The following is a 24,687-nucleotide window of genomic DNA, read 5'->3' as shown; positions in this document are numbered from 1 at the left end:
TCATCCTGTATAATACACCATCGGCTTGTTTGAAACTGTGGAAATTGGAACAAATGAGAGAATTCTCATAGAAAGAAAATTGATTTTGTGTCTATTGAAAAAACACAAATGTGGTGGCATCCTTTCATGCCTAAAAAGTGACGCTGTTTAAGCTATTTATTCATTTTTAATTTAATTGTATTCTTCAAATAAAGTTAAGAGACTTTAGGATAGAAACATGGCTGATAAAGAAGATACAGTTGTCAATGAATCTGGTAAGCATTAATTTTACGTAACAAAATTTGATCTCATTTTATTGCACCACCTCATTTCAGAAGTACGAAGAACGCGATCCGGACGAGCAGTTCGTACACCTGCCGCCCCCCCAACGAAGACTACCGGTCGGAAAAAGAAGAAAATGGTTTTGGTGGAAGTGGAGGTCTCGGACGAAGAGGAAGTTGCAGATCACGTGGAGCCCAAAACTGACGATTCCCAATTGCAAGGTGCAGAATTAGAAAATTCAGACAATGCAAACGAAGCCGTGGAAATGAACCGGTTTGTTAGGAGCGACAATAATGAGATCGATAATTGCAGTAACACTGCACAATTTCCGGAAGAGTCCATTGGCGGCAATAGTGAACTAAACTCATTTAAGGGTGCTATTGTTTCATCAGAGTGTGCGGAAAGTAACTTGGAAAACAATCTAGCGGCAGAGAACGTAGAAGAGAATAATAGCGTTGATAACTTGGTAGAAAATACGATAGGGGCAACTGCAGTGGAACCCGATGTTTTATTGGAAGATGTCAGTTTACAACAGAATGAATCTAATGTCAGTGAAGCACGGGAAGATAGCAAAATGGACATTGACGATGGCACCATGCATAAAACTGAAAAGCCACCAAGCGTAACTGAAAATGAAACAGTGGAAGAGGGTAGCATGGATAAAATGGAAACTAATACTGGTGATCAAGCGCCCGCACAGTCTATGGATGTAACACTATTTGTGTAACTTGTCGTTTTAGTTAGTAACACGCACATTTTTAGATCGGTGACCCAGATACAGAGGTTATTTCTGAAGACGAACTACCAGGTGTTCCGGTGGCTAAAGTGCCGGAAACAGAGGAAGTATCTGATGAAGAGTTGCCCGGACCGAAACGTGCTGAATTGCCTGCAGATACTGAGGTAATGTTCATATTTTTTATTTTACCAATTTTATTATACCTAACAAGCGCTAAGTTCACATGAGCATGTGTCGTTTTTAAGCGACTGTTGGGCAAATTTTTCACGAAATTGCCTGATTTGTATTCTCGCATGATTATGACCTTGTGCGCGGTTGCACCATTCTGTTGAAACCAACAGTTTTACACTTTTTTTTTTTTTGTATGCCGTATATCATCGTATTCGTAATAAAAAATTCTACAGTATACAGTGTGTACTTTTTTTACAGGCCGTATAAAAATTAGACGTTGTCGGGTTGAGGTTGTTGACGTTGTATATTAATAGTCGTTGTGGGTTGTGGAAAGAAATTTTGCAAATTATGAGAAAGCGTGCGGGGATCATAGCCATAATGATCTGAAACGAAAATCAGTATATAGTTGCTCGCCTCAACACGCTACTGTAGCTGAATTGTTTATTCATTCATAGTAGTGGTACCTATGGCCATAGCGAGTGTAAGACATGCACCACCCCACCACAACTTGCTTGTAAATATAAGATTCATATGTGTAACTAAAATGACATTCGAATTCACAGCTTTGAGAATGTTGACAAAACTGCATAAAGGAATAGGATAACTTCTACCATTGCCTTCTAACTGTTCTTTTGTTGTATTGACCTTAGTTAAAAAATCTTGCGCATCATTAACGGGTTTGCTAAAAATATTTTGGATATAGCCAGTTATTTATGAAATATAAAACACTTTAAAATTAAACTTCAGTTAGTATGACGTGGATTTTATTACTTAAGCAAATATAGGGAGACATAATAATAATAATAACAATAAATAGATAAAATACAACAAAATTATATGATACAACAAAATCACAACTGACACAACTAGTAAAAATAATAGAAAAATTGACAGCGGGCATAAAGATGGAATTTGGAATAGAAAAATGTAAAGCCATGCACATAGAAAGAGGAAAACTAACCGCAGAGAACAAAACAGAAACTTAAACCCTGCAATACTAACAAACATGCAGATAAATGAAATATACAAATATATATGCATAAAACAACCATTAAACACACAATAATCAAACAACAACTAAAGGATGAATACAAGAAAAGACAACCAAATCCTAAAATCAAAGCTATAAACGCATACGCCATTCCCATACTGGCATACTCGTTTGGAATTATAAAATGGACAGACACAGACCTGGAAAACATAAACACCCTAACACGAACACAACTCACTAAACATAAAAAATTACATCCTAACTCAGCACAAGAACGCATCACCATCAGCAGATGAAAAGGAGGAAGAGGTTTAATAGACATATCAGAACTACACTCAACACAAATACACAGTTAAGACTTAAGACAATAGTTTCACAATCAAGATCACCCCATTCATGCAGCAATTACACGTGCTGACAAAGGCTACTTGCCCCTGAACCTTTACGACACGAACATCACATATCTATAATATCAAACGTGAGAAAATTTAAAAAAAAACAATTATAATAGTAATAATATTAATACTGCTAATAATACGTTTACTAAAATGGTATACTGACAAACGTTCTTCCACTCAACCAGTTTATACTGATTGTAATTTTTATACCATAGTATTATTTACTATCGAATCATCAAATAATATTAAGGTTAAAGAATATTGTAAATGTATTGTTTGCGAATGGCCTTGAAAGTTACACTGCTTTCAAATGTTCCAATAGCATATTATTAATTTGTACCAAAGGGGTACAGAAGATTATTCAGTGCTATGGGCGTACAAGGTAGGGTTGGTTAAATACTAAGGGCTAAACGAAATTAAGACCAGCGCTATTCTATTTGCGTATAGGTCATTAACAAATGGAGCACAAGAAAATTGCAAATTCATGGTAAACAAAACTGTCAAAACTCAATGTAAAACTAAGAAAAAAGAGGGGTCGTTTCTATAAACGTTTTTGAGCATTTTAAGTAAAAAATATACAGTGTGTCTACTTAAGTTGGCGTCATATGAAGAACTTTGATATTACAAGTTTTAGGAAAAACTAGTTGTCAGGTAAACTTCTGACCTGACTTTCCGACTACTTTTAATAGAGTCATTGCTGAGGTCATTGCAATTATCTTTGCTCATATTTGGAAAATGCCCTCTAGCGCCTTTATTGTGAACCCGACGCACAAAGTGTACGAGAAAAATGCAAATTTAGAAAAATAAACTATGTAAATTCTCAATTGTATTATTTGTATTTTCTGCACTTTGTTCAGTAAGTTGTATTTGTGTGATTGAAAGGGTTACAGGTGGTGATATTACAGTATGTTGTGTATCGTGTTGCAAGCCAGTACTGTTTTTTACACATGAATCATGTGTGAAACTGTTGGAATATGACATGGTTTATTTTGTAGATTTCAAGATCTTGAGTAACCAACTATGCGGTATCAAGTCGAACTCTTTTTGGTAATCAATATAGCATGTTATTATATTCCTTCTATGTGTTTCTGCATATTTCATAGCTGTACTATCTATTATTACCTGCTCTTTGCAACCCTGAGTTCTTCCTGCACCCCTTCTGTTCCTCTGTCAAAATGTGATATGTTATGTGCTTGTCTATTTTGAGTGTAATAAGTGATGATATATCACTATAGCGCGTTCGCACCTCCAGATGCAGTATGGTGCTTATGGACATACAGTACATGATTGCCAAACGTGACAAGGACAACACAAGGAGATTATGTTTTGTTTTAATACTTAATCATATGTCAATTTGACATCAATGCGGTTAGAAACAAGGATAGTATTATCGAAGAATGACGCAAACTAGTAGAGTAGAGGCAATTAGTCCATAAGACCCCATACTGCATCTGGAGGTGCGAACGCGCTATAGTGATTGGTCTATAGTTTGCCGGATCTAGGGTGTTCTCATTTTTTGGTATAATGTATGTTTTATCTTGCGTTACAAAATCTGATAGGGTATACGGTTCCTGGATTATTTGGTTAAATGTTTCGTTAATTGTTGCTGTCGTGATGTGAATTGACTCCCCGAGTCGAAATTACTATTATTATTATTATTTCTCCTGCTGAACAACTTTTCTTAGTAACATTTTGTCGCATCATGAAGAAAAAGTACAGTTTACCTGAAAAGAAAATAGTTTTTGCCGCACTGTCAAGGCCGACTTGATTTTTGAAAAATCCAAAATATTCTTCAAATTCTATTCACACCAAGCAGGACTTATATCCAAAAAATCAAACATTCTTAGTTCATCACACCTCTTGTAACATCAATCCACTGTAGATAGATGGCACCCAAGTTCTATAAATGTATGTTTACAGCAAGCTCTATAATCCAGATGAGTTATAATTATAATAGGGCGTCTTTGAAGTAGCAAAATTCTTTTGATGCCAAGAGCATGTCCCCAGGTAATAATTGCATAACACAATATCCAGTGGAAGTATCCATAATATGCGATATTTATTAGGAGTGGACTGTATATGAAATGTAATTCTGCTTTGGCGAAGGCGATGCTATCGACGAATCTTTCACGGTGTGATACAGTTTGCCGAAAATGACATGCTCCTTCTTAACAGACATGTTCATTATTATTGATGGTTGTACAGCGACGTCTTTTTTGTTCATTGGTGTTCGATGAATATGCAATGCAGGCTAATTCTAACTTCTGCGGCTCATTCAGCGCACATAACAAGTGGGAATATTTCAATAGTAATTTTTAGCACATTTTTTAAGAATTAAAAAAAATGTGCTATTGTTTGCGTTTTGTCCGTCCGTCCGGACTCTCTTCTACTGTTTTGAACTACTTCTAGGGGAATGGTCCTAGAGTCCTGGAATTTAGGTAGCCTATACCTTGAAGGTGTGCCAGACGGCCATCAAATTTCGCTGTGTAAAAGGGGGGGCCCCCTCACGAAGTATTTCCTGAGATGCTGTTTTTGAAAGTAAAACGTGCATAACTTTTACATATGACAACCAATTGGTCTCAGATTTTGCATACGCATGCCTTTAGTGGTGCCAAATTAAACTTTAGAAATGGGGGGGGGGTAAACACATTTTCTACCCTTCATGGTATTCTAATGAAAGGTCTCATCGAAATAAATTGGTTTGTATAAGCTATAACTTTCCCGTGCGACTCTTTTTCGAGATCAGTGAGCAACGGGCGGGGGGGCGGAGGGTAACAATAAATTTTACCTCATTGTATTCTAATTAAAGATCTCAACAAAAGGAACCGATTTCTACCAACTACTGCCCTTCTGTCTGTCCTCTTATCAAAGTATGGGGGGGAGTGGTACTCTAATGAAAGATCTCGACGAAAGGAATTAATTTCTACCAATCATAGCCCTCCTCCTTGACCTCTTATCGTGATGTATTATATTCCCTTATACCTCAAGAACGGATTGTCGGAAGAGGGTACTCACAAAGGGCGATTGAGACGTCTGCAAGAAATACATCCATTGGTAATGTCAAAACAAGAGGTATTTCGGTTAAAAAAATGCGCTTTATCTGCACAAGAGTTGTGCACAATTTATACTTGTTTCATTTCCCATTATTGACTACCCTAATTAGTTTAGAAATAGTCTATTTAAATTTTTTGTAGAGAAAAAATTACGAATTCATATCAAACATCATTTAAATGCTTTCATAAATAAGAACGTTTGGCACTGCGCATGCGCAAAACTAAATTTTGACACTGGCGTTAGATTTACTTTTCTTTCAAGCGCTCATGTATCAAATTTCATTTAAATGCTTTTGTAAATAAAAAAAGTTGGCACGGCACAAAAATATTTGGAAAACGTTAGTTTCACTTACACTCGTAGTGTTTACACATAAATTTCATAAATAAAAAAGTTAGCATTGCACATGCGTTAAACCAATTTTGACACTGCGCATGCGCAAAACCAAAAATATGAGTACGCATGGAACCCTTGCACCAAGTCCTTTCAAACGAGCCCTATATCGCCCAAATCGGTTCAGTCGTGTAGAAGTAGTACATGTGACGGACCGACGAACAAACAACAAAGATAGGGATAAAAAGCAGAAAATCAAATTCTTATTTTACAATCTACCGTTGGCTCACCAAAAAAAATTCAAGAGTAGAAAATGGAACATGATCCATGAACAAATAATACCGTGTAGATTCTCACTACAATTAACATATGAACAATGATATAACACCTTCAGTGTAACTTATAACGGGCGATCAAAAATTAGTTGACGTCGAGTTACCTTTGAAAGTTCAAGTTAAGTACGATTTCCCATGTAAAAAAAATTCCAAAGGCGACTCAACAGCAACTCATTTTTGATCTCATAGTATATCAAATTTGAGCAAAAGTCTCAAAAACTGCAGGAGATATAAAGAATTTGGATTCGTGGAAAAGTATGGAAATGGGTTCATAATAATGTATTACATGATTTTCCTAAAACCATTACAGCTTAATATTGAATTACAGGTTGTGTCAGAAGATGAATTACCAACGATCAAAAACAAACGTAAATTGGCTGAAGGCGACTATGATCCAGGTTCTCCAACTTCCGAAAATGAAACTCCCGTAAAGAAACCCGCCTTAGATGCTGACGTCGAAAAAGAAAAAGACGATAAGTCATCAAAACCGAAAAAATTACCTACCCTGGATAAGTACTGGAAAGCTGTAAACGACGATCCAGCTGATTTTACCGGATGGACGTATTTGTTGCAATATGTTGATCAAGAGGTGACATTAAGACGCTTTTTAATTCCATCTTAAGTTTGTGATTTATAGAATGATATGGAAGCGGCTCGTGAAGCGTACGACGCCTTCTTATCTCACTATCCGTATTGCTATGGATACTGGCGTAAATATGCGGATTACGAAAAGCGTAAAGGGAACAAGAAAAAGTGCGAGGAGGTACGTATTTTTGATCATCTGATTTATGTTAATGTTTTATACCGTCACGTAATTATTTTGAAATCCCTACAGCTCCACGGTGGGCCCTCTGGCATAAATTACATATTGAAATACTTATTTTATTATTATAAAATGTTATATATTTGTAACATGTATTATTTAGATTATTATGATAACTTTGACTTAGTAGTGAGATAATTATGTGTGATGTGTTGAAAAATTTCTAAGTAACGTCCCAAAGTCGTTCAGCACCGTGTGATTAGTTCCTGTAAGAAGTCTGCGGTGGACCAAATTTATGAGATTAAAATGTAAGGATTCCATATATTCGATAAATGGAATACTTCATGATATTTTAATCATTTTCAAAAAATTTCAGGGCTCTTCAAGTTGGTACGTATTTGTTTGCGTCACACTTATTCACTTTGATTGCTAAAATTGTCATTTCTTTAAGACGCAAGCAGGTCCGTATCGGCTGTTTTTAGTTACAACTCTCTGACTTGTTAAATGTCAAGGTTTTCGAACGTGGACTGAAAGCTATTCCTCTGTCGGTGGATCTGTGGATCCATTACCTTACCTATGTTCGCACGTCGCGTCCCGACGACGAAGAATTCATAAGGTCTCAATTCGAAAGAGCACTGTCCGCTTGCGGTTTGGAGTTTCGTTCGGACCGACTATGGGATAGCTACATAAAATGGGAAACTGAAGCAAAACGTTTACAGCATGTTACCGCCATTTACGATCGTCTTCTTGCCACTCCAACGCAGGGTTACACGACACATTTTGACAAGTAGGTACCCTTTTATTATCAGTCCTGTTTTAACGCAATATCTGCTTAGTTTCCAAGAACATATCGCTTCCCATGCTCCAAACAAAGTTTTAGAAGTGGACGAATTTTTGGCTTTACGTAAAGAAATGAAGCACATGCTCAAACACGATGCTGCAACTGAAGGGGATTCTGAGAATCCTGACGTTCCTCCCGGCGAAGATGAATCGAAAAATGTGGTACGCTATTTTTAATATTTTAAGTTTGTTGGATCACTTTGTCACTAACAAGATTGTTTGTCCCTTGAAAGTTGTTAATAATTGTGAGAGTAACAAAGATTTTGATCATTTCAGTAGACAACATGAATTTGTACAACTCTGCTTTTAACAGATTTTGTTTTGCGACCCTAAAACCGATGGTAAATATTAAGTAGATAAATCTTTGTTATCTGATTTAGGTTATAAAAAATTACAGCTATTCAAATTTTATTTGTCATTTTTTTTAAGTTGGCAGCACATTTGCCCAAAAATGGCGGATGATTGCGGTACTTTCTATATCTAGTGACTTTATTATTTACAACTGATGATAAAAATAAATAAGAAACGCCACCATCTCTCCCAAAGGTCAAACCGGGTCCAAGTTTTTGACCTATACGCTATTCATTTTGAGAAAGTAGGAAGCATAGAGAAACTTTGACCTTGACTGTGATTGGTTAAAACATGAGTCAGTATTATGTTTGAAAAATAAAACCAATGACCAATTTTGTAAGCTGGAAGTTCCTGTTGCTAATTAAACTGTCGAACTGTCATGTCAAAAATCCAAGCGTGAAATCGGTTGATTTATTTCTGTTCTTAGTGCTGGGTATGTCTCTTTTACAATAATTTGGTGCGTTTTATATTTTCCTTGTGTGTGCTTATCTTCAAACACAGCGCCATCTACTACCTGCTTATTGTTGAAAATTTCCCACTTTTTATACGTTCATTTTTAATTGAGTGGGATTTCAAATAAGATTATTTACCAACCAGAGACACCATACAGAGAACGTCTTGCCCCCTCAACTATGCCAACCGATCTAACTATGGAATTTATGTGTTTTACAAAACCTCTCACTCAGTACACTAAAAAGACTTTTAAGAAAAATGGGCAAATTATCCTTATTGTAAACTGATAAAGCATGTTAGGGCTTTATAACCTCTTGAAATTATGAAGGTAAAGCATTCTGGTAGATTATTCAACCTTCTGAGGAAAACATTTTTTGTGACTAAGAAAATTTAAAATTTACTACCCACAAATTTAAACAACAACGTATAACAATTGATGGAAATATGTAAGAATCACAGATGCCTGTTAAACATAACATACATATATTGAAAGAAAGTATAAGAGCAGACGCGTAAAGAATTACTACCAAAATTTACTTAAAAACATCACTAAACAAGTACAAATTGTGCACAACCCTTGTGCAGGTAAAGCACATTTTTTTAAACACCCCTACGAGTGGCTACATTTGCTTTTATTCCAAGTGGCTATTGTAACGGAAGCTTGTTAAATTTTGCAAGTTTTGTGGATTTCAAAATTATATTCGGGTAGAAATGCGTATCGATGATTCAGATTTCTGTGAAGTTGTAATGTTCATTAAAATTAACAAACATTTTTTTTTTCGATGTAATTAAGTTTCAAATATCGTGAAATATAAGATGAGTTATTGGTTTTGGACTTCCTATTTTGGGCGAGTTAACGATTAGTACGTGATTTAAAAAAGGTCACCGGTTAAAAGACGCAATAGATTCTAAGAAAAATATGTAATAAAACAGCGAGGCTAAAAAATTATGAGTTTGTTTATTTCCGGAAACTTGATGGGAGCTTTAATTACGGGCGTTGGTTTACTCGCGATATAAAAACCAAAATGATCAGACATTTGAGAGCTTTTTGCGTAGATATTCACGCGGAGCGTGGTACCGCCGCGGAAAACGCGGCCACCACTTATAAAGTTTTTTCGTAGATATTCGCACGGGCGAGTGTCATCGCGGAAACGGGCCATTTAAGTAAAAAGGCCTAAACCAAATAAAATTTGTTGCGCGTATTAATTTAAAATCGTATTTTTTAACCAAGAACAAGTTGGTCGTTCGGGAATAGTGATTTGTTCGGAAAGTATTAATCATTGAGTAACTGCAGTTTAGTTTAACGTGCGATTGAAAGACTTCCGTTCAGAAATTATACCTAAAGTACGAAAAGCGCGCTAAGAAATTGTTGTTCAATTGGGATTACGCGATTGGATTTAATAGGCGAAGATTGAAAATAATCTAAATCATGCTCCACTACAATACCCACCATCTAAAAAGGGGAAGAATACTACTGTCTAAATTGTAAGTTATTTTTATGAAAAGTTATTTACCTAGAAATTTATTCATATAAAATTTTTATTTTGTAATTTTATAATTGTTTTTGCCGAATGGTTTTATATAGATAGGATAAATATAAGTTAGAAGTTAGAAGAATATTCATTGCTGTAGGTATTTAATTAAGTGTTATATTAAGTCAATTTAAATTCAGATTCAGGATAGATGTAAGTAATTGAGTAATTAAGATTTAATATAAAAAAGGAAATCAATTGTGAGTGCAGTGGAATTTGGATTTATTTTATTTTTTTTTAATATAATCGGTTTATTTATGTAGATTTATTTTTTATCAATCAGAAACGTGAGACGGTAATAGTAGGGCTATTACACTATGTATCAAATTTCATTTAAATCCCTCCATAAATAAGAAAGTTAACACTGCGCATGCGCAAAACGAAATTTTGAAACTGGCGTTAAATTTGGTTTTATTTCAAGTGGCTATGTATCAAATTTTATTTAAATGCCCAATGGGAAGATTTCTTCCAAACGTCCCAATCGCCCTTTGTAGGTACTTTCTTTTGACAATTCACTCTTAAGATATAAGGAATTATAACCGATCACGACAAGGGATCGAGGAGGAAGACTATGGTTAGTATAAATTAATTCCTTTCGTTGAGACCTTTCATTAGAATTCCACTCCCCCCACTTTCCCCTCCACCCCGTACTGTGATAAGAGGACAGAAAGAAGGACAGTAGTTTGTAGAAAACTGTTCCTTTAATTAGAATACAATGAGAGATATAATTAATTTTTAACACCCTCCCCCCCCCTCAAACCCCGTCGCTCACTGATCTCGAAAAAGAGTCGCACGGGAAAGTTATAGATTGTACAAACCAGCTTATTTCGATGAGACCTTTCATTAGAATACTATGAAGGGTAGAACGTGTGTTTACCCCCCCCCCCCCATTTTCTAAAGTTTAACTTGGCACCACTAAAGGCATGCGTATGCAAAATCTGAGACCAATTAGTTGTCATGTGTAAAAGCTATGTACGTTTTTTTTTTTCAAAAACAGCATCCAGGAAATAATTCGAGGGGGGGGGGCTTTTAGACAGCGAAATTTGATGGCCGTCTGGCACACCTTCAAGGTATGGGCTACCTACTGCAAAAAATTCCAGGACTCTAGGACCATTCCCCTAGAAGTAGTTCAAAACGGTAGAAGTGGGTCCGGACGGACGGACAAAACGCAAACAATAGCAATTTTTTTTAATTCTTAAAAAATGCGATAAAAATTTTTGTAGAACTGTTTTGCTGTTTTAGTATAACCTGTCTTTTTCGCAAACGAAAATCATAACTTTTCAAATTTTCATTATTAACATTTTAGGTCATAATAATAACCATAGATTGTATGAATGAAACTAATAAAGTTTTGTTTTTCTGTTTTTGGCTATCGATTTCGGTTTGTTTCATAACCATCGTCAGACCTTAGCTACAAGCAGTTGTTAGTTTAATGACTATATCTGTAGTAGTACGTTGTATTGAATGGTACAGTCATTTGGAATCATCGGAATGTTTTTTTCATTCATTCCGGAATCCTTTTTACCGCAGAATGTTTTCTATCATTCCCAAACAACCACAATGTTTTTATCATTGCGAAATCATCGAAATGTTTTTTTAATCATTCCAGAATGCCCTTTTTTTCTTTTTTTTTTAATCCTGGAATACTTTTTGTAAAATGTGATTATTATCCCCTGTTCTTTTAGTTTTTTTAAAATTATTCTGGACTTCGAAATGCTGTCTGTATTTGTTATCATTCCAGAATTTTATCGGAATGCTACGTTTATTTTATGTTTTATTATTTCATTTTTCATCGGAATGCTACCGTTTTTTTAAATGGACTTTGCCTTTTTTTTAAATAATAATAATAATAAATGACTTCATTAGACACGCCCATTTTTTGTAATTTTTTTTAAATAGGACTTGTAGATTTTCGAAAAAAAATTGCTCATGGAAGGTACTAACGGGACCCGTCCATTTCCAACCGTTTAAGCTAGGGAAAATGAAAAAGATATTTGACTTTTTCAGTGATATCTCAACTGTTTTAAAAGATTTTTCGAAAATTTCGATTGCGTTGTTTTTTTAGTCACCAAGGGGTAACTTTGCCCCCATTTAAACTACACTGTATCTCTCACTGTTGCGAAAATTATAATGGTGAGCCACAAATTTGAACCACCCTGTACAGTCATCAATCATCTCCGCACACAATTTTATTGACTTTGGTCACTGTTTGTGGACGTTGGTCGTCTTCGATTGCTCTCTCGGCCTTTAGCATGAGAAAAAAACACGTTCATTTCTAACCTCTATAGCAAAAATACTACGACAGCTACCTAAACTGTTTTCGTACTGGAGTAGTAGAGACTTAGGGCTAGATAACACGACATTCGTTTGCCCCACTACTCTCCTAGGGTGGCTTTTGCGCGCGCAGTCTTGTTATTTAATAGCCAGACCTCATGTTTCATTTGAAAAAGAATAACTTTGTGCTACAACTTGAAAACTGGACAATATTGGGAAAAGCTAAAAACATCAACTGTAAAATTATTATACTGTATTCATTATAAGGAGGTAGTAGATGGCGCTGTGTTTGAAGATAAGCACACACAGGAAAAATATAAAGCGGCACTCAAAAATTGTAAAGTACAAATATCCATCACTGAGTTAGGGCAGGAGCACAATGTATCCATCTGTGTGGCCAAAACTTCGAATCTGAATATCTCACGAACAAGTGAGACAGGGATAATAAACGTTGATTATTATATCACTCACCTTCTCCCAGACTCAGACCTCCTAGATGATAGTGTTAGGACCTTACATTTTACATTGTGTCTTGAGGTATCTGAGGTTGCAATTTTAGAGGTCGTCATCTGCTAGTTCTTTTATTTCAAGTAGCACAGAGACTGTTGAAGTGTGCAAACACTGAATTCCATGACAATGTGTATCTATGATACCGAGTAGTAAACAAGTTAAGTTTTTGAAATATAAAAAGACATTTTCGTACTTCCGAGACTAAAGTGACAACTTCACTCCGTTATGACAAGTACTGAAGTGTCACTTTTTGTCCCGCGGGGATTAAATTTAGACGAAAATCCCGGAAGGATGTAATTACTAACGAGGCAATTTCAGTAGGTTGTTCCACATTTTGTATGCGGCACCACTTCTTTAACGTATCGTACTGCTGCTCATATACTTTTTTGGATTTCGGTGGTATCAATTCTTTACCTAGTTTGGCTGCTTTTTATCAATATCAAATACACCTTTGTCACCCACCACCAAAATAATGACACTAGCAATGACAGTTTCCAAATTATTTTTGTTACCATAGCATAGGGATTGTCGTACCAACGCAACGTTCCTATGGTAACTTGTTAAGCAGAGATTTTTTGAAAGAACGCGTTCTCTAACTCCATACATATTAAGTGTTTCAGTTTCGGAAGTACGAAAAATATCGTATATACCTTGCGACTGAAGTAGTGGTCTTAATCCCTCAGGTAAATTATGGCCCTCCCTTCGGTCGGGCCATAAACTTTACCTTCGGGATTAAAAGTACTACTTCAGTCCCGCGGTATATAATATACTATTTGTACTTTTTAATATCGTCCGTTTATTTTATTAGTTAATCCTCGATATTACCACACAACACTTTAGAGACAAGGTAAATTAACGACATCGTAAGAGTTAATTAAATTTATTCTTTGTCTGTGTCTGGCATGATTTAATAAAAGACTATTATTATTATTATTAATTGGAAATGAACTCTTGTTGATTTGCAATCCATAGAAACATTTTATAATAAATGCGCCATGGGAGGGACTAGGTGCCTTGGCAATTAGAAAGCGTACAGGCGTTCCAGAATAGTCAAATGGCAGTTTACACCAATACAATAAATGAAAGAATTCAAGCTTTTATCATTTGGAAAATCTTTTGCTCAAAGATACAGTGCGATCAATAATGAGTTGCTGCGCCGCTTCAATAAATTATGACGTTAGTAATCATTTGCCGCAACAGGCGTGGTGCACCAATACTAAAACATAACCTTAAACTTCAAACCAAAGTAAACTTTTGACGTTTAACCATATTTAATCTAAATCAACGATTTAAGCACCTTGTGAATTTCCAAATTATGTGACACTACCCAAATAGTAAATTATTACAAAAATTGAAACGATATTTTATTTCTTTTACAACTCGTTAATATCGAAGTAATTGGATAAATTACATGCACACTATCACAACTGTTCGAAGTGCTCGCCACCATTATTAAGACAGGGATCCACTCTTTTCTTCATGTTTTCGAAGACGGAATGTAACTACAGTTGCGTAATGTTTCAAACGGCAGCTTTTATACCTGCTCGTAATTCGGCAATGGTGTGTAAATGGTTCCGAATACGTTGCAATCTTGTAAATTTGCATTAAACCAATTGCATGCAATAATTTAGAGGGCTTTGTAAATCTGGACGATGAATTCTTGTAACACGGTTACTTTAAACGATAAAAGTACAACTTTCTCCAGACAGTAGTGTGACACGTTCCGTATGGTATAAGATACCCGTTTGTCGTAGAGACTTTTTCGGAATTTGCTCAAGAGGTTTCTCGAAACTCCTATATACACAAACGTATCGAGTACCTACTGCCAAACTCAATTTTCGTCTTTAGTCCCATTACGGAAACAGGACTGCAAATGCATCTTATTCTCTTCTAAAGTAAAAGGCATGTCGGGAGTAAACTTATTACCTTTTACACGCTACAACTAAAAAAACGTTTGTTTATAATTTATAAGTAATTTACCCACCTTGTAAATATCCGAAAGAAACTGGTAGACTTGAAAAAAGCCGTTTTGAAATGGACAAAAGTTAAGAATCACAAATCGGAATTATAGGTTATGTTTTTGTTTTGTATTGGTACACATATACCTGGTTGCGGCAAATGATTACTAATATGATATTTTATAAGAGCGGCGCAGCATATGATTATTGATCTCCCTGTATTACCCAAGGAATGCATTGGAATGACAGACAAATAAGTAATTTTTTGTAGCCTAATCTTATTAAAATAATCTGAACAGACTGTGGTCAAATTGCTACCAAACTTGATAACGGCTGCATCAAAGGACAGACTCACGGTCTTACAAAATTATTGATTTCTAGCACAGAATCAAGCTTCAGGCGTTCCTGAATAATACAGGGTGTCTCGAAATTCGCGCACACGGACCATGGGATGGTGTTATACGACAAAAACTGAACAAAAAGCTCCTCTACCAGTTTTCCATCAGACCGCTATTTTTGGAGCTACCGCGGTTTTAAAAATCTCCGCCCCCCCCTAGGCTGCGCCACTGGTTAAACTTAATAATAACACATTTTTAAAAACAAAAGAAGGTTCAAAATAAACTATAATTACGACGAGTACGTAATTACAACAGTTGTTCAAAATGTCCGCCGTCTGCTAGTAAACAAGCTTCAGCACGTCGAAAAAAAAGTGCCGGTCTGATCAAAAACTGGTAGAGGAACTTTTTATTCAGTTTTCGTTGTATAACACCATCCCACAGTCTGTGTGCGCGAATTTCGAAACACCCTGTATAAATTGTATCAAGAATATTTGTAATAATTATATGTTTGATGACAGGGAAAGAAATACTCAATTTTGTATTTTTACTTACAGTTTCAAGTTTTATTTAAACCTTTAATAACTAAATATACAATATAGGTATTATCGTTATGTATGTAGAATTAACCATAACTAATGTAATCATACTTTCTTTAGCAGAGTACAGACGAAGAGACAAAAGTAATTCGAGAAAGGATAGTATCGATCCGTAGAAAGATTCACAAAAACACAGTTAATGCCGTTACAGCACGCTGGAATTTTGAAGAAGGTGTAAGTATTAAAACTTTCGTTGGTGAAGTGCACCCAGAACTCAAAATGATGATACACTTGCTGTGGTTAGCTCTTGTGTTACCAAGAGATAACTCTGATGTTACTGAAGACATCGCAAGGGCCATCTGAAAACTTAAACTAACTTAAGTTTTGTAGTACAATAATAACGGCGACATTTTCATATTAATTACGTTTCAGATCAAACGGCCATACTTCCACGTGAAGCCTTTGGAACGATGCCAATTGAAGAACTGGCAGGATTACTTGGATTTCGAAGTCGAACAAGGTGACCAGGTCAGGATCGTTGTTTTGTTTGAACGGTGTTTAATCGCGTGCGCATTATACGAAGAATTCTGGTTACGTTTCGTTCTTTACCTGGAAGGATTGAAAGACCCCAATTTACAACCCAAAATTAAAGACGTTTACGAGAGAGCTTGCACGATACACCATTTGAAGAAACCAAACCTGCACTTACAGTGGGCCATGTTTGAGGAATCGGTTCAAAACTTCAATCGGGCCGCTGAAATATTGGTTAACCTAGAGAAATCGGTGCCTAATTTACTTCAAGTAAGTCTATATTTTTGTGTTTCCTTTCTGTGTATTGTTTGACCTTTCCAAAAATTGGTCTGTGATTCTTCAATGTTCTTCAACTCTCGAATGTTTTTCACATATTTAAGGATTTCATTAAATACTGAGATTATTCCTACTTTTCAACTATCTGGAGTCTTAAAATAGTATATTATTCCATGAGCATGTAATGGTGGCTATTACTCATGAGAATTCTTTCGAATGAGTAATAGCCATTACATGCGAATAGAATACTATACTTTTTCTACGAATATTTGACAAAATTTAATGAAAATATTCAAACTTATCGTTTGTTACCAAACCAATTGCAGTTGAGTTTTTTTATAAATATTGAAAGTTGGTCATACTGTGACAGTGTGACAATTGAGAAGATATCAGAGATGTCAAAAGGTTGTCAAGCTTTCGGTTCTCATTTCTTAAAATTTGATCGTTTAAATTGTGGGTTTATTGCTATATGTAATTATAGCTAATCGCCTAAACATTGAATAATGCGGGTACCACCAAAATTACGACAAAATAACAGGCATATGCGACTTACGAAGTAACAGAATTTGTACGAATACTTAACCTCACTTCCTATTTTTACACTTTGAAGATCCTTTTGTAATTAGTTGTCTTTAAGGTCGAGAAAATGGGAGTTAAATATTCAAATTTTCATATTTATATTTAGCTTAGATCGATCTAAGATATTTAGACTTTTCCGGCCATAAATTTAAACATAGGTAATTGTTTTGCCGTTTCTGTTATATTTGGCGGCGTACAACTTAAATTATTTTCATTTTCGCCATCCATCTTGACACTTTCAAATTCGATGCGTCGGTAATACAGTGATCTTTTCCTTTGAGTTCAATTCAGCAACTTAATTTATATTAAAAACGGTCTAAATTAGCATGGGATTTTTTATTTAATTTAATATTGATTTTCAATTATACAATTTTGCATTCACATTTTTGTTTTTTATGTTATTAAATCTAATTCTTAGATTTGGGCAAGTCATATATTTCGATACAAAGGGAAGTTACAACCAGATAAATTGACAGATTGATTGTTTGTTTTTTATGAAACTTTCTCATTGGCTGGCTGCGGTGAGTTTTTTTAAAGCCATGCCCAGTGATTAATTATTACTCACTGCTGTTATCCAATAATGTGAGGAATTTATACTCTTACTTCATAAAATTGCAACGTTTAATGTATTCATTAACCCATATGAGTAGAAAAAACTTTATTTCCTAGGTTCAGCTTTGTCGCAGTACACTTACTTATTTAGTTCTATCCTATATTATGAAGATTGAGAGGTAAAATTAAATTAATATTGAGTCCACCTTTTTCTATGACCCTGTATTTTTACGAATTCGACCCCTGGCCGATATTACTAATCCTCTAAGTGGGTGGCATTTAAAAGGAGCGCAGGCTTCCATGTGAGAATTGAATTTGATACTGTTTATCAGCATTATTACCTTTTAAAACCCCTTGCATTTAATTTATCCCTTTACATCTGTTGCTATTTCTGTGCTATACTTATTGGTATCAAAATCTTTTTGTGCTTTTAAATCAAATTATTTTTTACCTACGTACATGTTACCAGAAATAGTCTACTCTTTAACATTAATATTCTATTTCTAGGTTGCTTACAGACGTATAAACCTAGAAAGAAGGAGGGCCGATTATGAAAAATGTTGCCAGCTATACGAGCATTACATGAGCACCACAAAGAACAAAGTTATCGCGAGCAACTTGGCGATTAAATTTGCCCGTTTCCACTGGAAAGTCTTAAAAGACCTCGATAAAGCAATGGAGGTGTTAAATACTGCCGTCACCAAAGATTTGAACAACGCAAGATTATATCTACAGCTTATCGACTTCACATTACAAAAAGAGGAATTCACCGAAACCGACATTCTATCCCTTATTGACGCATTTCTTGAGAAAGAAGGAATCGACATCGAACAAAAGGTACTTTTCGCCCAAAGGAAATTGGAATTCCTAGAAGATTTTGGTTCCAACATTCAAGCCGTACAAAAGGCACAAGAAGAATATCAGAAATACACTAAACTAACAAAAGATATGAAAAAGAAAGAGACGTCCAAAGCGTGAGTATTTCAAACTAGTTCTTTTTCCAAATAGCAATTGGTCTTTTTGTAGTGATACGACATTGTCAAAGAAAGATAAAAATCCTCCTCTTCCGTCATCTCAATCGAATTCCTATGGAAATTACGGAAACTATTCAAATTCGACTAATTCGGGCGCTTACAATCAATATTCCAGTGCTCAACAAGGACAATACAATTACGCTCAATATGGACAAGGCGACCAGTATCAGTACCAAAATTGGCAGTATCCGCAAAGCAGTTACGGAAGCTATAATCAGTGGAGCGGATATAGCAGTGGATATGGCTACTAAATTTAATCGTCGGATAATTTATAAATTAATTAGTACCTGTACATAAAAACCACGTTAGGTTAAGTTTTCATACAATTTTTAATTTGTGAATTTCATTGTACGTTTTATTATTTGAGTAAGAGCGGTTTCTTGTCAAATCTAAAAATTATGCACTCTTATTTGAATAATGAAGTCATAAGCACCAATGCCATGAGATGTGTCTATTGTAGGTATTACGCCTTAGATTTAGATTTGAGAAAATTAAACATTCTGGAAAATATATTCACTTTTTTATTTGTTATTTTATTACGTATTAGTAACAGCTATGTGGCTCTTGATCATAATTGTAAAGTAATTACAAATTAAAATTACATTAGCCTTCTTTTGTTTGTTTACCAATTAGCTTTTGACATTTCCTTCCCATTATTGTCAAGATTAAGTTTGCTGATTTGTATCGGAACTAATTTCAGGGTGTGGATTACCTTTTTTTACATATGTAATTGTAAAGTCCTGTATATTTTGAATGTACTTGCATTTATAATACACGGTGTTCTAAGTGTTTTCATATTAATTTTTAGAAAGGTAGCGATAATTGATCACATGACGCTGCCTCTTTGATATAAACATTTTTTTGCAAACATGATAGAAATGTAATACTTAAGATACAACTACCTAAAAGTGAAAAAGTTCATCGGAATATTCAGCATACACTCCATTAAATATTGGACTTGCATGTTCGAACTTTTTTTAATAATGCAATAATAATAATAGGACTTTAGTGCGCTAAACATAATTGACAATGACTTTCCAGCAATTGGTACCATACCCATTAGTGCAAACGGCAGCAGTTCATATAACGCCAAGACCTATTCTTAAACTGAATCGTATACATTCAGATTAAACATTTATTTTTTCATTACACAGGTAATACAGACATAACAGGTAACACACACAATTTTTTGAATCGCCCGAGAACGCTACCTTGAGGAATACAGTGTTCAATTATTTCTTTTGAAGAGCACTCTCCATGATAACTTACAAACTGTTTCCTATTTAGCATATAATTCGTTAAGACATACTCTTCGCAAACCACAGGTTTCGAGCTTCGACAACAGTATTTTATGGTTTACATACAGTCAAACGCTTTAACAGATTACTGTTATTATCTAAATGTTACTGATTAAATTAGCACAGTTGCGTATTAGATCTATATTAAGTGAAACGATGTTGGTTATGGCGTTTATTATATTTAAACTGATACATGATTTACAGACCTACTTTTTAACCTTTTTCTTAATCTTTTCAGATGATAATTTTCTTTTACTGTTGCATTTAGTAACTTCATCATCACTATCATCTTCAAGGCCTTCGATATCTTCCTCATCTGAAAAAAAAAAGATAAAATCTTGAACATACTTTTTGATGTGAAATACGAGAGTATGTTTTTAAGTTCTGAAAAATTCTAAAGATAGTTTACAGAACAAAAGAAAAATTATTCGGTGTACATGTATGAATATAAGACCATCTAAAACACTCTTTACTTAGAAACTTTACAATTTCACTTTTTACATTTTTATTGCACTATCACGTAAAAAAATAAAAGGTGCACTTTTTCGCTCTTGATGTCTGCCTGAGTCACAAAGGCTCCGGAACTACACCACTTACAGAGTTGGTATTGGTCAGAGATTAAAAATTATTTCATGTTTGTATTCTCATTAAGGGATTAAGGGGAATTTTTTGTCATCAACACACTTCTTTTGAAATTTGTAGGTATATGTGCTAGTCCTTTAGTTAAATGCGTCATTTCATGAAATGCCTAGTCATGTGGCACTTTCTACGGATAAATGCTACCCCTTATCGATCTAAAAGGGGAAGGGAAACTACCCCATATGTCAAATTGTCAGCATTTCAATAAATGACTAGGCTTTTTGTGAAATGAAGGATTTCACTAAGACATATTATATATATCGTAGTCTTTTAATGAAATCCGTTATTTCACGAAACGCCTAGTCATTTATATAAAACTGTGGCACAGTTTACTTTCCAGGACCAAGCGATTGGATTCCCTTCCCATTCAAGAACGAGATCGATAAATGGTATCCCTTATCGATCTAGAAGGGGAAGGGAAACTACCCCACACGTACAAATTTTAAGCGTTTCACTAAATGATTAGGTCACGGACTAGGCTTTTCGTGAAATGACAGATTTCACTAAAAGACTACGACATATACATGGCCCTGAGTAGCTGCAGTTGCCTAAAATGCCAGTTAACCACGAACCGATTTTAAGAACACTACATGGTTTATGTACTCAAATTCTGCAATAAAATAAAATATTACCTATTGGAACATGATCAATTCTATCTTGTTCTACGATCTTTGTTAGTTCCATATTAACACTTTTTTGAACACTACGCAGAACATTCACATAATCTGAAAGATTACTCGAGTCCAAATTGATACTTTCGCATATTGTGCCTTGACTGATTTTATTCTTATACATTTCTATTTGAATTTGAGTTTTACATGCCATTTTGTTATGATTAATAACCTCTAAAATGTAAAATCTAAATGAAAAGGAAAACAGCAAGCCAGTAACCCATATCTCTTATATACATATATGCAGTAACCACCATATATACCATGCGATCAAAAATGAGTTGATGTCGAGTGACCTTTGGAATTTTTGTTTACATGGGAAATCGTACTTAACTTAAACTTCCAAAGGTGACTCGACAGCAACTCATTTTTGATCGCCCGTTATAAGAGAAGTATACAGTGAATTTTTTTTAAATGCGAACATAGGAGTTTGCATGCAATGTAATTTCCCTATGTTCGATTTTTAAAAAAACACATCATAGTTCAAATGAGTAGTAGATACAATTAACAGTTGTCACATTTTTAAAAATACAACCGTCCAATTTAATTACGAAATCGGTTAGGTTATTGCTTAGAATGTCAAGGAGGACACTTCGAACATTTATTGTAATTGTTTTCGTTATTTATTTTCTTCATTTATGTATTGAATAGATCAAATTAGTAGAATACCAGGTACACATGACCTCCAAATTATTGAAGGTTGGTTCACAATGAGTTGTGGTGTCAGTGCGTGGCCTGTGAGATAAAGTTATCGTAAAGCTCGCTTTTTGATGCATTGACGTGTGTTTCAATGGCAGTGCTGCCAATTTCGGAAAACAAATCTCAATATTGTACATTTTGAGGTTAATTTAAATTGCTAGGAAACAAACATGAATAACAAGCTAAAGAAACTCATTTTTGCTATGTACATGTACCTAATTCAAGAGACTTATATTTGAGGTTATGTTCAAGAGTATAAAAATAAAGTTGTTGGTAGCACGGAATTTGTTCTAATTTGGTGCTAGTGCGCAAGTCACAAGTATGAAAGTTGGATGGAAAATGGGTCTGGACCTAGTTTCAGATCTAGTTTCTAGATTAGAAACTTGGACGGAATTTTCTGATTTGTATTGTCAAAATTTTAAAAAGTTGTACTAGTACCAGTTCTAGTCAAAGTTTCTAGACGAAAAAAGTATAATGTAAATTGAGCTTAAGTTTAAGAAAAATGTATCCTAAAGTTGCTATGGCCTCACATGGCTTCATTAAAAAAATCTTACCGAGTGCTCTTCATCATAAAGACTATTAGAGTTGCTGTTCATAGTCACACAAGTTGCGCGATTTGGGAATGTGAACCGCGCACACCTCATAGATTGATGTGGTTTTTTTTAAATCGAACATAGGGAAATTACATTGCATGCAAACTCCTATGTTCGCATTAAAAAAAACTCACTGTATATATGGTAACCACTAAAGATATATGGCAGTGGCTATTCGAGCGGTGCCGTGGGTCTATACACAGGTTGTGGTAGACATTTGGAACTGCAACAATCAATTCACTGTGTGATGTTTCACTCTGTATATACATGAAGCACCTAGGGGCTCAAGATGGGTTCATAGCTCTTCGATAATCCGTTGCGTTGATCCGTCAAACGGTTATGACATTTAAGCTAATTTACGATATTTACTGCTTTCCATTTGAGTGCGTGTGAAGCTCTGGAGCAGCTCATTTTGCAAGTTGTTCATTTTGCAAACATTTCAATTGACATTCACAGTACGTAAATAACCACAAAAGTGTTTCAAACCCCAAACAAATAGGTGGTGCATGACTGCATAAGGGGATAAGGGAAATTCAATTTCGGGCCCGTCAGAGCTCGAAGCTTTCTTAAAAGAAACACAGGGCATCGTGCACGGTACAGCTTAGAGCTCCTCTTTCACTCAAATGGAGAGCAGAATGCAGGACTGGCGCCTGCCAATGCTAACCACGAATACTGCAGGTGAGAGAGATGGTAAAACTAAGAAGGCAAGCTGTCTCTTACGGTTACGCATCTGATTGGTTCTTTTAACAGAAGCGATCCCGATCGCATTCAAATTACATTGAAAGAACCAATCAGATGCGTATCCTTAAGAGACAGCTTGCCCTCTTAGTTTTCCCTTCTCTCTCACCTGAAGTATCCGCGCTTATCATTGATACGCGCAGTCCATTCATTATATGTCGATGGGTATATAACCATAACCTACATTTTTATCATTGTATTTTGTAACAGTTTAGTTTATTTATATTCAAATTTCAAAATTACCGCTTGCTACGTTAGGCAGGATATAGGTGAGATGGCGCCACTTGTACGCGTGCTTCTTTCCTTGCGCAGGATCGCGTTAATTTTTCACTTCATTTTCCGTTTTAAAAGCCAACGAGGTTGTACTTGTAGAGCGTGGCATTGTGAATTCTTCTAAAACCAGTGGGTAATATTTGCCATCATTCACGTAAAATCTCTGGCAATTTTCCCTGTTTATTGGCGTTGTCGAGTAGAGTAACTCAGAAGCCGTTTTCTCCGTTGTGAGGCTATATCTGGTGGAAGTTCATCGCCCTACCTACATATTCACAACCTCTTGGATAATTTCCATATTTCATTGATTTAAGTATTTTTCATTACCCTCCTGACGATTTCAGGGGGTCCATGTAGTAGACGAATTCTTGTACCGGTCAATCCATGTAGTAGACGAATTCTTGTACCGGTCAATCCATGTAGTAGATCAATCCTTGTACAGACGAATCCTTGTATGTAAATGAATTTGCATCTTGCGAATATTCTGGAGTACGAACACCTGTTGATTGTCGGCAGCTATCCGGCGTACCACCGAGTAGATAAGCGCTAACACCTAAACGATACCGGGAGCGACCAGCTGATGGTGGAATTTTCGGAAGATACGATCTTTTACACAACCTTTTTTTTATTTGCTTCAATACCGTTAATCTAGTGTAACCTTCCGACGATTTATGATCTGAGCTTTGTATTTTGTTCGCATCAAGTGTTTGAGGTCGTGACTCTCTTCAAGAGCAACGCACCTGTATTTAACGTATGGGTAAACGAGCCGGCTACGAGTAAGCTATTTTTTTTGGCCCTTCCGGCTCATATAATCGTTCCGAGCGTTGTAGCTTGGGGTTTGTTTTTTTGTGTTACAGAACTGGAACTTCGAAGGAGAGCTCTTTTTCGGAGAAGACAGCGTATGTGTTATTCAAGGTAAGATTTTAAATTTACTTGTACCCAGTGTTGCCTATATGAGTTGTTATTCGGGTTAACT

The 24,687-nt window shown here is 35.4% G+C and overlaps 1 protein-coding gene and 1 long non-coding RNA gene across 3 annotated transcripts; one reads left to right on the top strand and one right to left on the bottom strand.

The window, feature by feature from the left end:
- The first annotated feature begins 85 nt into the window (after positions 1-85).
- Positions 86-19,415, top strand: LOC116170254 (pre-mRNA-processing factor 39). Of its 2 annotated transcripts, none has more exons than XM_031486514.1 (11): positions 86-254; positions 315-970; positions 1,024-1,161; positions 6,605-6,865; positions 6,914-7,039; positions 7,552-7,826; positions 7,876-8,041; positions 15,955-16,065; positions 16,264-16,632; positions 18,277-18,743; positions 18,796-19,415. In XM_031486514.1, the coding sequence occupies exons 1-11, from the start codon at positions 218-220 to the stop codon at positions 19,052-19,054; spliced, it is 2,865 nt and encodes a 954-aa protein (XP_031342374.1). In that variant the 5' UTR covers positions 86-217; the 3' UTR covers positions 19,055-19,415. The 2 variants fall into 2 exon arrangements, with proteins under 2 accessions (XP_031342374.1, XP_031342364.1); XM_031486504.1 differs by having other exon boundaries at positions 87-254; positions 15,952-16,065.
- An 843-nt stretch (positions 19,416-20,258) lies between these two features.
- Positions 20,259-21,616, bottom strand: LOC116170262. Its single transcript, XR_004145201.1, has 2 exons — positions 21,373-21,616; positions 20,259-20,417 (listed from the first exon to the last, which is right to left on the bottom strand). It is a non-coding gene; the product is annotated as an uncharacterized LOC116170262 (long non-coding RNA).
- Positions 21,617-24,687: the final 3,071 nt, after the last annotated feature.

The sequence above is a fragment of the Photinus pyralis genome, unplaced genomic scaffold (assembly GCF_008802855.1).
Source record: "Photinus pyralis isolate 1611_PpyrPB1 unplaced genomic scaffold, Ppyr1.3 Ppyr1.4_LG1, whole genome shotgun sequence".
Classification (NCBI taxonomy): Eukaryota; Metazoa; Arthropoda; class Insecta; order Coleoptera; family Lampyridae; genus Photinus; species Photinus pyralis.
The sequence above is the reverse complement of the archived record's forward strand: the minus strand, read 5'-3'. Positions and strand labels throughout refer to the sequence as shown.